The 17,979-nt window shown below is 39.3% G+C and overlaps 1 protein-coding gene across 8 annotated transcripts in view; it reads left to right on the forward strand.

Moving 5' to 3' along the window:
* Window positions 1-15,024, forward strand: part of greb1 (growth regulating estrogen receptor binding 1) — a 266,669-nt gene extending 251,645 nt beyond the window's left edge. For 2 of the 8 annotated variants that reach the window (XM_069886310.1, XM_069886304.1), the window contains exon 34: window positions 14,660-15,021. In XM_069886310.1, coding sequence (XP_069742411.1) covers window positions 14,660-14,823 — 164 coding nt within the window. In that variant the 3' untranslated portion in view covers window positions 14,824-15,021. Of the gene's footprint in view, window positions 1-14,659 lie in introns of all 8 variants that reach the window. The other 6 variants (XM_069886306.1, XM_069886311.1, XM_069886305.1 and 3 more) reach the window with 5 other exon arrangements.
* Window positions 15,025-17,979: the final 2,955 nt, after the last annotated feature.

The raw sequence follows: 17,979 nt of genomic DNA on the forward strand, positions 1-17,979 counted from the left end.
TGAGCTCCCAACGCCCCAACCTCCCACCCATTTGAGCTCCCACACCCCAATTATGAACCCTTACTTTGGCTGCCTGACCATCCAAGCTCAAGACCCTCCGTGTTTTTGACAGCCCACCTATTTGAGCTCCTGATGCCCCAACCTCCCACCCATTTGAGGTCCCACACCCCAAATATGAACCCTCACTTTGGCTGCCTGACCATCCAAGCTCACAACCCTCCATGATTTTGACAGCCCACCCATCTGAGCTCCCGACATCCTGATCTCTACCCCCCCAAGCTCCAAATGCCCTGACTGTAGATACTTTCTCTGGCTACGCCCCCCTCCCCCCCCCCCCATCCAAGCTCCCGATGTCTTGACCACCCACACATCCATGCTTCCATGCCCTGACCACAGATCCTAGCCCTAGCTACCCACCCACCGGAGCTCCAACATCCTGACTATCGATCCTTGCCCCGGCTGCCCAGAGCTCCTGATGTCCTGGGCACAGACTCTCTCCTAGACCCCAGCCACTTGCCCATCTGAGCTGCCAAGCTTCCAACCGCTGATCCTCCTCTAGGCTCCCCACCCACCAGAGCTCCCGATGCCTCGGCCATAGGTTCTCACCCCAACCACCCCCCCCCATCTGAACTCCCAATGATTTGAACAATGCTGGTACTTACCATTGTCAAAAGTATGGCCCAGGTAAATGTCAAACCCAGCCCCCCCCCCCCACCAAAATTTGACCTGGAAAATTTTGGTCCAAAATACTCGACTATTACACAAATATCTACGGTAAATCTATTATTTGCTGAATATGATCTGTCCCACACTGTAGGCACAGCTTTTCTATTCTTCCTATGATAGAAAATACAAAAATAATCCTATTATCCGTCACCAACAGGGATCGTGGATGTTGGAAATACAAATTTTCCGATTGAATTAGACTCACTCTTACAATGCCTAATCAATACACCTGCTTTAAGAATACACTGTTTAAAAGACAAAAGAACATAAAATGTAAATTAATTTGAAATCATTGTTGTAGTCTTTCATTATGTAAAGTTCAAATTAATCAAGTAATTCCTGTAACTTACAAAATTTAAAATTAAATTCGAACTCCAACCATTCCGCTAACTGTTACGTTATCCAAGCTACTTTCATAATTAGCCCACTTCCCCAAGTTTACAGATAAAGCCTTACTAATATACTTAATACTAATAAATATAAAGTTCTTCTTACTAGGCAGGGATAGGGAGACACTTTGGGAGAGTTGACCCAGCGGTGAGCAGCATCGGCCGCCTCTTCATCCTGGTTGCTGCCATTTCATTCCAATACAACTTTATTGAAACTTTATTCAAACAGCTGCTGCACTGGGGCATGACTGGGGCGCTCTGCTGGCTAAATGTTTGCTCCCATGTTCACCAAGGCAACCCAACTCATCCCCACCCAAGTGCCCAGTTAGTCCCTTGGCGCACTTTCCCCATGGTGACAGCCCGACACAAGAGTTGGCAATGAAAAGAATTGAAGGGGAATTGCTTCAGCTGAGCAAACCTGCATGTGTCCAATGAAGTCTTAGCACTCCCCATGGGGTCATCCGCCCAGTTTTATTCATTCAATAGATTTGGTTACTCAATTTTTTGTTTGAGTTTCTAGTTTATTGAATTCCGGATAATGGGAATTTCACTGTAACTTCATTTTCTCCTCTTAATTTTTTTTATTTGCTTTCATTTTGTACATATTGTACATATTCCTTTTCAAGCTTAATTTTATCCTCACAACTTTATTTTCCCCACCTATCTTTGTATCATGAATAAACAGATATATTAATCCATAGCAGCTTTAAATTTTTAATTTAAAAAAATGCTACCATAGCTGCGCTAACCACTTGAGGTGAAACACATGTGACAAGGATCAAGACTGGAAAAGATCACAAGTCAACCTTGCAATTTAAAGACAACGAGATCTCCCCACCGGGCCGACTGAACATCTTCTATGCATGGTTTAACAAGAGGAATAGGCAGATACCGATGAAAGCTTCATGTCCCCTGTTGAAGAGGCTCCCTGCATAGCCACAGACAAGGTGAGAAAAACTCTATCCAAGGTGAATCCATACAAGGCAGCGGGATCAAGCATCATATCTGTTCAGGTACTGAAGGACTGTACAATCCCATTGACAGAGGTCTCTACGGACATCTTCAAAACCTCACTATAGCAGTCCATCATTCCTGCAGGGTTCAAGACAGCCTCAATCATCCCAGTACCCAAAAGGACAACAATAACAGGCCTCAATGTGGCACTGACCTCCATCATTATGAAATGCTTCGAGCATCTGGTGTTGGAACGCATCAAAGCACGCCTTCCAGAGATGCTGGACCTATTTCAATTCACCTATAGAAGAAACCATAATGATTCTATAGCCTTGTCCCTTCACTCCGTCCTGACCCACCTAGAGAACAATGCCTCGTACAGCAGGCTGCTGTTCATTGACTTTGGTTCGGCGTTTAATATGATCATTCCCCACAGCCTGGTGGGGAAGCTATCTTTACTGGGACTCAACACCCCTCTCTGTAACTGGATCCTGGACTTCCTAACTGAAAGATACAGTCTGTCCAGGCTGGTAGCAGAATGCCGTGGACCGTCATGCAGAGCACTGGTGTACTCTCGCCCTGTGATCTCAACCCACTCCTTTTTTATGAATATTTTATTTTTATTATTTTTTCCATAAATATACACATTAAAATTTTCCATTGCTAAGATAATAGATAGATATTATATGTAAATTTCTTACAAAAGAAAACTGAACACAACAATCCCTACCCCCCAACCCCTTCACAGAATAAAACTGTCAGGGCTTATGATTGGGTTAAGATCACTTAAATTTTTATAATAATTGCACCTTTTTAACAACTGAAATTTAGAATTTAGTTAGGTTGTTGCTTGTTTCAATAAAATTGCACAAAAGATCAAGCTCTGGGTTGTCCATGAAGGCTTTCCTTGTTAACCTTGTTAGTATTTCAGTAATATCCTGCCAGAAAGGTCTCACCTTCATACAACACCATGTAGCATGTACAAGCATTCCTATTTCTATTCCACATCTAAATCACATCTCCAATATTTCTGATTTTGATTTACTGGTATGTAATTTCTGTGGTGTGAGATATAATTGGTGCAGGAAATTATATTGTACTCATCTGTATTTTGCATTTATAATTGACATTATACTTTCTTCTTTGGCTTGGCTTCGCGGATGAAGATTTATGGAGGGGTAATGTCCACGTCAGCTGCAGGCTCGTTTGTGGCTGACAAGTCCGATGCGGGACAGGCATATCCAAACACCAATCACACCAGAATCTTTCCATTATTGCATCTCCCAAATCCGAATCCCATCTCTCTCTTGATCTCTGTAAACCTGGTTTTGCACTTTTGTTTTGGAGAGCAAAGTACATTTTAGATATAAATTTAGGTGTGTTCCCCAGCCAGATCATTTGTTCCATCTCACTAATTTCAGGTGGGGCCAAGTTTGATCCCCATCTTTCTTTTAAGAACGACCTTAGCTGGAGAAAGCAAAAGAATGTCCCACTAGCTACCTCATACTTATTCTTAATTGTTCAAAAGACATGAGAGATCTTTCGCTGGAACAATCATCAACATATCTTATTCCTCAGTGAGATACCTGCTTTTTTCCTGATACATTCATTCATTTCTTGTCTTATTCTAATCATAAGTATTAATATAGGATTATCTTTTTTTTGTATTGACTTGACTTTATATATAAAGTCCTTCTTTGTCACTTCCTTTATTAAATTCAATCCCATTCGAGTCCATGAAGGGGGACTGCTTCCTTCAACGAAAGATGATAGAAATCTTCTTTGTGCTGATACATACTTCTGAAAACAGAGAGTCTGTCCTCCCAATTTATAGTCCCATGTTAACTTTTCCAGTGCAATTCTTGGTACTTTGTTATTCCATAGAAATTGTCTTATATAATTAATATAATAAAGAAATTTTTAGTTTGTGAAATAGGCCACGATTGAAAGAGATACTGTAGTCTTGGCAGTACCTTCATTTTTTTATACAATTTACCCTTCCTATTAATGTAATTAGCAGATCTTTCCATTTCTGTTCATCTTTTTCTTATTAATTAAGCTTATATACATTCTGTAAATTATTATCTGTCATTATTCCTATATTTAATTCCATCTTTTTTCCATCTAAATCTATGACCTTTTTGGTATCTTTCATAATCAGAATTTTGCAATGGCATAATCTCACTTTTGTCCATATTTATTTTGTATCCCAACATTCTTCCATATTTTTCTAATATTGTTTGTAATCTTGTCAATGATTTAGCTGGGTCAGACATATATAATATCACATCAGGAGCAAATAGACTACTTTTATGTTCTTCCTGTTCAACTTTGAAGCCATTAATATCCAGATGTTTTCTTATAATATCCACCAGGGGTTCAATAGCTAGTATAAATAATGCTGGAGATGGAGGAACCCCTGTCTACTTGATCTACTAAAGGGAAAAAATTATGACATTTGATTATTAGTTATAATTTTAGCTTGCAGCTTATGATAAAGAGTTTTTATCCAATTTATACATTTCCTACTTATACCAAATTTTTCCATTGTTTTATATAAGAAAGACCATTCAAGTTGGTCAAATGCCATTTTTACATCTAAAGAAATAGTTACATTTGGATTCAACCTTGATTTTGCCATATGTATTATATTAAATAATCTACCTAGAATATTTGAAGAATGCCTTCCTTTAACAAACCCTACCTGATCTAGATGTATTAATTTTGGTAAATGCTCACCCAATATGTTGGCTGGTGTCTTTGCTAGGATATTGGTCTGTATGACGAGGTTTTTAGTGGGTCTCTACCTTTCCTCTGTAGCACTGAAATTAGAGCAGTTGAAAAAGTTTCCAGGAGGGTTTGGGGCTCCACCTCCTGGTCTATCCATCAACAAATCTTTAAATTATCTATACAACTCAGGAGGGAACCCATTTTCCCCCGGGGACTTATTAGCTTGAGAAGTACCCAGAGCTTTCTCTATTTCTTCCCTTGTTAAAGGCACATCTAAATAATCTCTTTCTCTCTCTCTTCTAGTTTAGTAAGTTCAACATTTGTTAACAATTCTTCCATCTTATTTTCATCTCCTACTATTTCTGATTTATATAGTTTTATCTAGTATTGTCCAAACATACTATTTATTTCTTTTTGATTATATATTATTGTGTCAGTTTCTATTTCTATGGCATTTATCATTCTTGATGACTCCTTTGCTTTAACCTGCCAAAATTGCACTTTGTGTGCCTGTTCTCATAGTTCATATTTTTGTTTAGTTTTTAATATTGTTTTTTTTCCATTCTCTATGTTTTGTAGTGTATTATATTGCAACTTTTTGTTCTCAATTATTTTATATTTTTCTTGTGTTCCTGATACCTGATATTCTTTTTCCAATTTTGTTACATCTTTCTCTAAATCTTCCAAGTCTTACACATTCTCTCTTAAGATTTTTAGTACAGGTATAAGAAATAATTGTCCCCTCAGATAAGCTTTAAGCATATCCCATATTAGGAAACTATTAGCAGTGGAAAGAAGATTGTTTTCACAAAAAAATTTATCTGCCTCTTAATACATTCACAAATGTCCTTCCTCTTTAAATATGTAGTATTCAGGCACCACCTATACATACTTTCATCCTTTTCCACTACTGTAATACTTAAAGTTAACAGTGAGTGGTCTGATAAAAGTCTTCCCAAGTACTCCATTTTTACTACTCTACTTTGTAGCTGGGCAGACATTAAAAATAAGTCAGTCCTTGTATGTGAATCATGAACCTTTGAATAGAAGGAATAGTCTCTTTCTAAGAGGTTGATCCACCTCCATATACTCATAATCCTTGACTTCCAACATGCACGAGTTACATCCACCTGCACATATGAACAATTTAAAAAAATCTTTATTAAAACTACTGAACAAGTACATATTTTGTATTAAAAATATTCTAATCAATGGTCCCTGTTCCCCATCAGCAGCCTGAGGTTCCTGTTCCCTGTGGCAACACATGGTCCCCATTCCCAGTGATAGCCCAGAGTCCACGTTCCCCGTGGTAGCCCAAGGTCCCTTTCCCAGCTGCAGCCCGAGGTCCCCTTTTCCCGTGGCAGCCGAAGGTCCCCTTTCTCCCTGGCAGCCCAGGGTCCCCATTAAAGGTTCATTTGTTGAATGTTGCATGACCTTGGGTATGCATGGTGGAGTGAATCTGACTTATGACCAACCCTGAGTTCCAACCAATCCTTCAGTCCCCATTACAGTTGTAAGTCAGGGACTACCTGTATCAATTAAATTTAAATCCTTCATAAATGATAAATAACAATGTTGTTTTTATAGCTTTTGCCCTTGTTACTTTTCTCGCTGATTTATCCAATTTTGGATCTGAACAAAAATTGATATCTCCTCCAATCAATATGTTTTGCCTTCCTCCTGTGGTTTTTAAAAAGATATCCTTCATAAAGACTATCATAATTTGAGGCATAAATGTCGATGATTCTGCCATTACAAATATTTCAGCTTGATAAAGTCTCTTTTATTATTATTGGTATATTTGTATTAATTAAAATCACTACGCCTCTTGATTTTGATCCAAATGAAGGCAATATTACTTGTCCTACCTAACATCTTTTGAATTTTGCACATTCCAATTTGGTAAGATGTGTTTCTTGTTAAAAAAAAACTATATTTTTTTATTTAGGCCAATACCCATTCTCTCTTCACTCTCCCGTTAATTCCTTTAGCATCAAAATTAATAACTTGTAATGTTCTATCCATAAATCTTCTTTAAAACAATATTTTTTAGCAGTAAAATCTCTTTGACTCTTTAAATCAGTGGTTTTCAACCTTTTTTGCTCTATGTCTTACTTTAATTTTTCAAAGAAATGTACACCCCACCATTAGCGGAAAAAGGTTATATGTTCAAAAGAAGTTTTAATTAAATCATTTACTGCAAGTGTATTTCAGTGCAATTAAGGTCAGGAATACACTGGAGCACATATTTCATATTCAACTACTACTACTTCAATACGTCAACTAGCTCAAACACACATTCAACAATTCTCGTTGCTTCAGTGGGAACCTTGCCCCTGACCATGGCTGCAGATTTATTTTGATTTTAGGGACTAATTTTGTTAGGTTCAACCTTAAATCTCTACCTTTTGTAATTTTCAGTCGGTTTCTCTTAGCTTGTAGCAAATCACTAACAGCACTGAAGCCACATTTTACTAAATATGATGATGGAAAATGTATCAATAGTTCCCTTGCTAAAGTAGTCAAGTTTGGGTATTTCTTTTCAATCTCGTTAAACAACCACATCATGATTCCTTTCTCTTTAAACAAAGTTTTCACAGATCCATCATGTGGCAACTCAAATAGCTCCTCTTGGTATTGCACTGGAACTTTAGATAAGTCCACTAGCAATGGCTGAATTAACCAAGAGGGAAAAATCCATCGTCTTTAAATCACAAAATCTATCTTTGAAATCGGTAACCAACATTTTCAAATGGTCACCAATGACGTTTGTAGCAGTATTAGTTACCTTACACTTATTCAACCAATAGAATTGACTGAAATTTCTTGCAGAAATATTATTTTGGCATAATTCTAGAAGTGTCATGAATTCAAATATCTTTGTTTCTGCATCAACAAATGTCATATTTGCTACTTGTAGTTGCTTGTTCAATGTACTTAATTTCTCCAAAATGTCCATCAGGTAACTCACATAAGCTTTACCATCTGTTGTTGACAAGAGCTTCATTTCAGGTTTGTCCTTCAAAAACTCACTGAGGAGACAAAACATAAATCCTTTGAAGCACTGTCCCTTTGACAATCACCTTACTTCAATGTTCATTTGTTGAATGTTGCATGACCTTGGGCATGCATGGTGGAGCGAATCTGACTTATGAGCAACCCTGAGTTCCAACCAATCCTTCAGTCTCCATTACAGTTGTAAGTCAGGGACTACCTGTATCAATTAAATTTAAATCCTTCATAAATAACAATGTTGTTTTTATAGCTTTTGCCCTTGCACTGAAAAGTGCAAACTGATGAAAGCAAGTTCCAGAGCAGTAGATGGCTGGAAGTGCTATCTGTCTGATGTTTCTCTTGAAATAGAGGAAGGAATGGAACTCTGTGGTAGCATGAAGAAAGAAGTTACCATCAAGAAGACCCTGATGGGGCAAGTTTTATAAGCGAGACCCTGAGGTGACTAGTGGTGGTACCTCAGTTGTGGAAGTCCTGGAACAACAAATATCTCTCTCTTCAAACCCTACGAGAACTTTCCTGAGTGATAAACATTAACCTTTCAAGCATCAAGCCTGGTGAACTTTATACATGTTAAATTCTGTCCACAGTATGGTGATTGCCTGCAACCAGAGAACTTGGAAGAAGGAGAAGTGAGATTGAACTGTGAACCAAAGAACTTTTCTTGAATTTACACACACATTACATACACGTGTGCTTAGAATTAGAAGGGGGTAATTTTGGTTAGTATAGAGTATAGTATAAGAATAGCTAAGTTAAAGTTTGATTCTGTTTTCATGTTTGAAGTTGATTGAAAATAACTTTTGTTTTGAAAGCCATTTGTCTTGGTGAATGTCTATTGCTGCTGGGTTTTGTGGTCCTTTGGGCTTGTAACAGTTATCTTTTGTAGAAGAAGGGAAACTTTTGGATTTTCATCCTTCATTCATTTTAAACATCCTGTTTGTTTTTTTTAATCCATCATAGCAGTTGCACCATCTGCAGCACAAGATGCAATGTTTACTTTTGGTATTTCATTTACATCCAAATAATTTTGGAGCTTGCTGTAGACATCAACTGTAGTATTGGTGTTTATAATGATTCACAAAACATCTCTTTTTGAAACTCTTCCTGGTCAATATATCTCACATATGCCAAAAACAGAGCCTCACTGTCCCATACAGTAGATTCATCCAGTTGAATGGAGAACTTTTGTGATTTCAATTTCACAATAAGCTGTTTTCAACAACTTGGCATACGCCATCTATTTTGTTGCAGACAGTTCTATTACTCAATCGCCGTTGCTCAGACACCTTTGTCATCCTTTTGCAGAACTGTTTTGAGAAACAATGATATTGCGGATTTAATCAGTTCCTCCCTAATCGGATGGTTCTTTCCATGTTTTGCTATTAGGAGAGGAATTTCATAGCTAACTTCAAGGATATGATTCAGCGCTGTAGTTGGTACAGTGAATAATGAAGTGATTTTTAAAAATCTATTTTCAAACTTCAAATTGACAAGGTTTGGATGTTTTACCCTCAAATGAGCTTCAAAACAACCTGATTTCATTGATTCATTTGTCAAAGTCTGTTGGCATAATAGGCAAAAAGGTGCACATTCATTGTATACAGCAGGAATAAACCCAAACTTCAAGAACTCCACTGAATATTGACCAACCTTTTGCTTGCTTGGTCTGCTCATTTTGAATATACAACAGCATGAGCTCCCTGAAGCAGATTAATCAATATTTTATTATGTCTTAGAACTGAAAAATGTAATAAAATAATGATTGTATATGTCTTAATATTTTCATGTTTTTAACTTCTATTCTAACTTATATTTATGTAAATATGCTCTGTGGTCCTGGAGAAACGCTGTAGTCCTTACTGTGCGAGCATGGGATGGACGATAAATAAAGGTGACGAAGTGACTTGAGATCCAGCTCCAAAAGTAGTGTCATCATGTTTGCAGATGTGGTGCGAGAGCAACAACCTGAATCTCAACATTGACAGGATAAAGGAGATGATAGTGGACTTCAGGACGAACAGGAACGACCACCCTCCACTATTTATCAATAACTCTATAGTAGAGAGAGTGAACACCATGTTCCTTGGAGTCCACTTTACTAGTGAGACATTGTGGACACGCAACATCTCCTCACTTGTCAGGAAGGTGCAAGAGTGACTGCTCTTCCTGAGAAGACTTAAGCAGGCAAGGCTACTAGCTACCTTGTAAAGGAGCTCAATCAAAAGTCTTCTGGTTGGCTGCATCCCAGGGTGGTGTGGTTGTTGCAGAGAAATAGATCAGAGGTCAATCTACAGGACCATAAGAGTGGCAGAGAGGATCACTGGAATCTCCCTTCCCAGATCAACATGATCTCAGATTCAGATTTATTGTCTGAGTACATACATGGTGTCACATACAAATGAGGTTATTTTCCTGCGGGCATGATAGTATTACCACTTATTGGTAGTTCAAAAAAAACTGCACAGCATATACATGTAAACAAAGAAATGTAAACAGATAATGAATATAAGCAAACTGTGCAATAAAAGAGAGGATTTAAAAAATTAATAAAATGCAAAATTAAGAGTCTTGTTATGAGTCCCTGATTGAGTTTGTTGTTGAGGAGTCTGATGGTGGAGGGGTAGCAGCTGTTCCTGAACTGGTGGTGCTAGGCTTGTGACAGCTATACCTCTTGCCTTATCTACCAGAATTATTGTTGAAGAGGGTGTGCAAAATTTTTGAGGACCCCTTCTACCCCACACACAGCATCTTTCAGCAGCTCCCGTCAGGAAAGTGATACAGGAATATCGGAGCCAGCACCACCAGGCTCAGAAACAGCTTCGTTCCACAGGCAGTGGAATGACCAAAGGAACTGCTCTCACTAACCATCCACGACCTTTTTTTCCCCAACAATATTTATTTATTTATTTGTATGTCTGAATACTTGTCCTGCATATGTATTGTTTGTCTGGGTGTGTGATTTGTCTGGCTATGCATCTGCATCTTTTGCACCAAGGACCAGAGAACGCTGTTTCGTCAGGTTATATTATGCAATAAACTTGACTTGACTTGTCACAGTGCCTTCTTGCCTTCAAACTCAGGAAGCCCTCAGCTGTGTATAGTATTGGAGTATTGTGTGCAGTTTTGGTCACTTACCTACCGAAAAGATATCAATAGGATTGAAAAAATACAGGAAAAATTTACATGGATGTTGTCAGCATTTTAAGAGCTGAATAATAGAGAAATGTTGAATGGGTTTGGACTTTATTCCCTGGACCCCTCCATACCTCTCATATCCATGTACCTGTTCATCCAACCCTGGAGCATTGGAGAATGGATGTACAAATTTATGAATGCAAACAGGCTTTTTCCACTGACAGCAGATCTTGAGGACAAAGCATAAGTGTAAAGGTGAAATATTAAGACAAACATTAGGGGAAACTTCTTCACTCAGACAGTGGTCAGAGTGTGGAACAAGGTGCCCCCAGAAGTGGTGGATGTGGGTTGGGTTTCAGAATCAGAATTTATTGTCATGAACAAGTCATGAAATTCAGTGTTTTGTGGCAGCGTCACAGAGCAAACATTCATATAACTGTCATGATAATGAATATGTATGAGATGTACCGGAAGTCACGTGGTATGAGAGAGAGATAAGAACACAAGCAGGAGAACAAAGGAAACGGGAGAATAAAAGCCACAGAGAAGTTTACCTGATAAACTTGTGTTTAATGTTTTATTAACTTCACATTTCGGGCCACAAATGTGACAATAACCATCTTACAACATTACATAAATTAAAAAAAATTAAAATAGTAGTGCCCGAAAAGTAAGGCAGTGTCTTTGGTTCATTAATTATTCAGGAATCTGATGACAGTGGGGAAGAAGCTGCCCTTGTGCTGTTGAGTGCTTGTCTTTAGGCTCCTGTACCTTTTCCCCGATGGTAGCAGAGTGAAGAGGGCATGACCTGGGTGGTGGGGGTCTTTGAAGATAGAGGCTTCATTTTTAAGATATCGCCTCATGTAGATGTCCTCGATGGAGTGAAGTCTGGTGCATGTGATGTCGCAGGCCAAGTTAACAACCCCCTGGATTTTATGCTTGTTCTGAGATTTGGCACCTCCATGCCAGGCAGTTATGCAACCAGCTAGAATGCTTTTCATGGTGCACCTGTAGAAGTTTTCGAGAGTTTTTGGCTACATACCAAATCTCCTCAGATACCTCATAAAGTAGTCGCTGACGAGCCTTCTTTGTGATTTTTTTTTAAACGTGAAGACTCCAGGGCAGATCCTTGGAGATTTTGACACCCAGGAATTTGAAGTTCTTGACCATCTCCACTACTGAGTTCTTGATGAAGACTGGCCATGTTTCCCTGACTTCCTTCTGAAGTCATTTAAGAGAAGATTAGATAGATACATATATGGGAGAGATATGGAGGGCCATGGTCCAGGTGCAGGTTGATGGGATGAGGCAGAATAAATAGTTCAGCACAGACTAGATGGGCCAAAGAGCCTTTTTTCTGCACTATGGTGTTCTATGATTTCAAGAATGCCATTTTGAAATGCAAATTTCACATATACTGGGTCACCAACATCTTTGCTGCTAAGATGTTTGAAATATAATTTTCATTGCATAGAAGTTTGCCCAAACATGTTATGCTTTGTTCAAGGCTATCACTACCTTTAATAATTAATTTAAATATTTCTGTTAAACCTGACATTATGATAATTAACCTATAATTTCCTCCTCTCTTCTTCCCCTTTTACACTATCAATATCATATATACAGTTTTCCAAGGTTCTGGATTCTTCCCAGGATCTTGAGAATTTTTGAAACTGATAATCAAAACATCCACTATTTCATCAGATATTTGTATAGTGTTAGTATACAGGCTACCCAGAATGGAGACTTATCAGCCTGGCAAAATACAGTCTCCTTGATGAAGGGTTAATGAAGACCTTGATGAAGTGTTCCAACCTGAAACATCATCCATTCATTTTCTCCCACTGATGCTGCTCAACCCACTGATTGTTTTGGTTTTGCTCCAAATTCCAGTCTCCTGTGTTTCCAGTTGATCAGTGTGGCTTCCCATTAGTTTGCCTCGTTCTTTTTGCATTGGCAGTATTATTTGAGATTAATCATTCACTCTTGTCTCTTCCTCGCCAACTATTTTTATGGAGCCATTTTGTATATTCTGTTAGCTTAAGTATATTTGTTTACTTTGCCATATGCAAGAGTAAAAGGGACAGATTGTGGAGGTGGGAGGGAGAGAAGATAAGATGGTGGGTGGGAAGGGGGAGAAAGGGGAGGAGGCATGGAGAGGGTGAGCAGGAAGGGGCAACTGGAAGAGAGGATAAAGTTTTGAAAGGGAAAGATGTAGAGAGTGACCGGGAGAGAGAGCGATTGGTGTATTGGAGAGGCTGGGGAGTGGAGGGTGATGAGGAACGTTCTTTTTGACTCTGTATCCCCATCATTTTGTTCCACAGATTAAACATCAGCAAGAGACAGGACCCTTATCATCATTAGTATTTGCCAGAAAACGTGACTGAACCTCACTCTCATCATGGAGAGTTTGGAGTCAGTCTCAACATTGGTGGGATAGTGGGGGCAGGAAAAAAGAGGCTGCTCGAGCATTGAGCCTGATATAATTTGATGGTGGGCATAGGTTGGGTAATATGCCAGGCTTTAATACTTGTAGATTTTTTTTCAAACATACAGCATGGTAACAGGCCCTTCCAGCCCATGAGCCCGCACCGCCTGATTACACCCAAATGGCCTGCAACCCCCTTGTGTTTTGAAGGGTAGGAGGAAACTGGAGCACCCATGAAGACATGGGGAGAATGGATAAACTCCTTACAGACAGTGCTGGATTTGAACCCGTGTCGCTGGCCCTGTAGCAGCATTGTACTTGGCTTATCGTGCCGTATTGTTAATGTAGTAAAACTAATGCTATAATTTGTTTCCTGTTCAAGGCATTTGGCTGATAGCACTAGTTAACTTCAAAAAATGACAGTGAAGTTAGAATTGTCCTGATGCAGGGGCTCGACCGAAATGTCGTCCACCCATCTTTCTCCACTTGCTGAGTTCCTCTCGTAGTTGTCTTGTTGCTCCAGGTTCCAGCATTAGTTAATATAATTTATTGAAGCAAGCAAGAAATTATTTCTAATGCTTCTAAATCTCCAGAACAGTGGAATATTGAAAAATATATTGTGAGAGCTAGAGGGACTCAGTAGGTTAAACACCTTCCATGGAGATAGACGACAGTCAATGTTTTGAGTCAGGGCCCTTTATCGAGAATGGCAAGAAGCATTGATCGTCTGTTTCTCTCCATGGGATGGTCTCTGACCCACTGAGTTCCTCCCAACTTCTTTTTTTTGCTCCAGATTCCAGCATCTGCAGATGCATTTGTTTGTCTTGTGATAATAATATCTAACATTGCCACGAAGGCTTCAGGAAACACTGTTCCTTTGTATACGCATCAGAAGCCACTAGAACTAACTACTTTAGAACAAACAAGAGATGAAGATGAGCCTAAAAGCTTTTTGGGTAAAATGAGGTTATAAAATATTTTGCAGACTAACAGAATTTTCACGGAAATTATTATTATCAAAAAGGCCTATTGTACCAAAATGAACTAACTGTAGCTCAGAATACTTGTTTGCAAATATTTAATTTTCCATATGAAGCTCAAATGTTGGAATTTGATTTTATATTTGTCAAGATAAATTGTAAACTTTTCATAATTTATAAAAATATTCAGATATATTAATCTCCAGTACTTTTGTTCTGAACACAGGCATGAGTAATTGAATGGTTTAAATGTTTATCTATAAAAATAGTTTCCCTACATTACTTACAATTTTTTTTTTCAGGTGCCACCCTGTGTGTGATTTGTCAAGATCGTAGTTCTCTTCGGCAGACTGTTGTAAGACTTGAACTGGAGGATGAGTGGCAGTTCAGGTTAAGAGATGAATTCCAGACAGCTAACTCTCAAGAGGACAAGCCACTTTTTTTTCTGACTGGACGACATATTTGAGAAATGGAAATTGCCCAGTGAAGTATTGAAAAAAATAAGCACTCCAGAAATAACTTTGTTTTCTTTGAGCCACGAATGTATTTCAATGTGTGAAACAGTTTTTAAAAAAAATAATAGAATGATACTAAATCAAATTAAATATTGATACCTAGCAAGAAAAATTCCCATAACAATTCATTTATCTTGTGCACTGCCTTAAAATATTTTTAAATAGAATTTTTGAGATGTCTTTACCCACCTAAATATTGGAGGGAAGGTTGACTTCAATCTTTGCTATAGCTTAGACTGAACAATTTTCTGTTTGATCCAGTTTAAAACTTCATAGCTCGAATCTCAACTCTGCTGTTCTGAAAGGAATCAGGAAGTGTGCCCTCTTGACCAGTTACTGTGGGTAGTCTGTTGCAAATTTGCACTTTAGGACCACTGAACTGTGAGAAGGAAAAATGGGTGGCTGAACTACCACTGAAGGTAACATATTCATTCATTACTAGGCTTTCTGGAAGCATTGACCCTTAGAAAAAAAATGACCTTTCATTCCTACAAAGGATTTTTTAAAGATTAAGAATTGTGGATTTTTTTTTTCACTCACTTTTATGTTTCTAAAATCAGGCAGCAAGGGGCTGGCTTGAGACCCTCTGCCGATCCCAATTTCAGTGCCTTTCTGACGCTTCCCGACAATGGTCCCTCCTTTGAGTTCTAACTAACCCAAATTCTGAGCCTATTCTTTCAACCCTTTGGGCTTGATCTCACTGATACCATCGTTTAGCTAATGTTTGGAGTTAGGCTTATGAGATGGTGGAATGAGTCCAAGAAATTGAGGCGGAGGAGTAAAAATCTGATGTTTAGCAGTATGGGTTGCTGTTTTGTTTCCTGTCAATCTCAGACCCCTCAACCATCTTCCACATGAGTTGAAAGTTGAAAATTTCAAGTTTATATTCTCACAGTTTGGTGTTGGCAGCCTTGTCTTCATTTGAGGAGTACCTGGCAAGCAGATAGATCAGTCTCTCTGATTTTTAACATGTTCCTCCTAAAACTCAAGTTGTCATTGCTCTTTTGTAAATTGATCGCCAGAATATTTCTGCAACATTTTTGACTCTAATCCATGCTTTTTGACTCCATATTAATAGCATTCAGCTTTGATTCTAAACCAGTGCTTCTCAACCTTTTTCTTTCCACTCACATACCACTTTAAGTAATCCCTATGACATCAGTGCTCTGTGATTAGTAAGGGATTACTTAAAGTGGTATGTGGATGGGAAGGTTGAGAATCAGTGTTCTAGACCCAACTTTTACTGACATCCCGCGCTGGCCACCCCAGCGCTGACATCCCGCACCGGCTGCTCCAGCACTGACAGCCCGCGCCGCCTGCCCCAACCCTTGACATCCCGAAGGGACAGGAACCGGAGTGTGCTCCGAAGTGCCTCCTGTGCAGCTGTCCCTTTCAGGTGGCCAGCGCTGTGGTTTTAGTGCGGCCACCTGAACAACCATTCCACAGGTCTGAATCCGCTTCTGCAGGCGGATTCTTGGTAGAGAATGCACCTGACAGCGGCTATAGATGGAGTCTCTTACTTCACTGCCCTGGCATTTCTATTATGAAAAAATATTAATGTGCTAATAGAAAAGAAAGAATCACTGCTTGACATACAGGATTTTAAGAGCCTTTAAATTGCAGTGAAAGATTTGACAATAGAAAAATGTATTATCTTTATAATCACCATTTTGTGATGTGTGGAGATGCTGATAATTTGTCTGTACCCAATGCACAATTACAGTGTTGGGTAAATCACAATATCTGCACCTGTGGTTTTCAAACATTTTCTTTCCCCTCACATACCACGTTAAGTATTCCCTATGCCGTAGGTGCTCTGTGATTGGTAAGGGATAACTTAATGTGGTATGTGAGGGGAAAGAAAAATTTTGAAAACCGCTGTTTTAATTGTACCTAATTGATTCGTTATGTGCACAGTTTCTTAACTCCAAAGGAAATGGGCCAATGACAATTTTTTTCAAGCAAAATATTTCAGCAACAATTGGGTCTAGAGCAGTGGTTCTCAACATTTTTCCCCCCACTAACAGCTTAAGTAATTCCTTACTAATCACAGAGCACCTAAGGCAGTGGAAAGAAAAAGTTTGAAAACCGCTGATCTACATAAATACACAAATTAAGTACATTGTTCCCTCAAGCCTGCTCTGCCATTCAACAAGATTACTATAGATTAGATTGTAATCTCAACTCCACATTTAAGACCACCCTTTTTGTCCAATTCCTTTTCAAGAAACTATCAGGCTTTGGCTCAAAAACATTCAAAAGATTCCACCGCTCTTTGATCAAGAGCTTCAAAGACTCACAACCATAAAAAAATCTCACCTCATCTCTGCCTTAAATAGGCAGTTACCTATTGTTGAACAGTTCTAGATTCCCCGTCCACAAACTTTCCACAATCTTATGTTTCAATAAAGTCCTCACTCATACTTCCAAACTTCAATGAATACAAGCTTAGTTGGTCCAACCTTTCCTTCAACCTATCATTCAAAATCTTTCTTTGGCTTGGCTTCGCGGACGAAGATTTATGGAGGGGGTAAAAGTCCACGTCAGCTGCAGGCTCGTTTGTGGCTGACAAGTCCGATGCGGGACAGGCAGACACGGTTGCAGCGGCTGCAGGGGAAAATTGGTTGGTTGGGGTTGGGTGTTGGGTTTTTCCTCCTTTGCCTTTTGTCAGTGAGGTGGGCTCTGCGGTCTTCTTCAAAGGAGGTTGCTGCCCGCCAAACTGTGAGGCGCCAAGATGCACGGTTTGAGGCGATATCAGCCCACTGGCGGTGGTCAATGTGGCAGGCACCAAGAGATTTCTTTAGGCAGTCCTTGTACCTTTTCTTTGGTGCACCTCTGTCACGGTGGCCAGAGGAGAGCTCGCCATATAACACGATCTTGGGAAGGCGATGGTCCTCCATTCTGGAGATGTGACCCATCCAGCGCAGCTGGATCTTCAGCAGCGTGGACTCGATGCTGTCGACCTCTGCCATCTCGAGTACTTCGACGTTAGGGATGAAAGCGCTCCAATGGATGTTGAGGATGGAGCGGAGACAACGCTGGTGGAAGCGTTCTAGGAGCCGTAGGTGATGCCGGTAGAGGACCCATGATTCGGAGCCGAACAGGAG

Source organism: Narcine bancroftii, chromosome 6 (assembly GCF_036971445.1).
Source record: "Narcine bancroftii isolate sNarBan1 chromosome 6, sNarBan1.hap1, whole genome shotgun sequence".
Taxonomy (NCBI): domain Eukaryota; kingdom Metazoa; phylum Chordata; class Chondrichthyes; order Torpediniformes; family Narcinidae; genus Narcine; species Narcine bancroftii.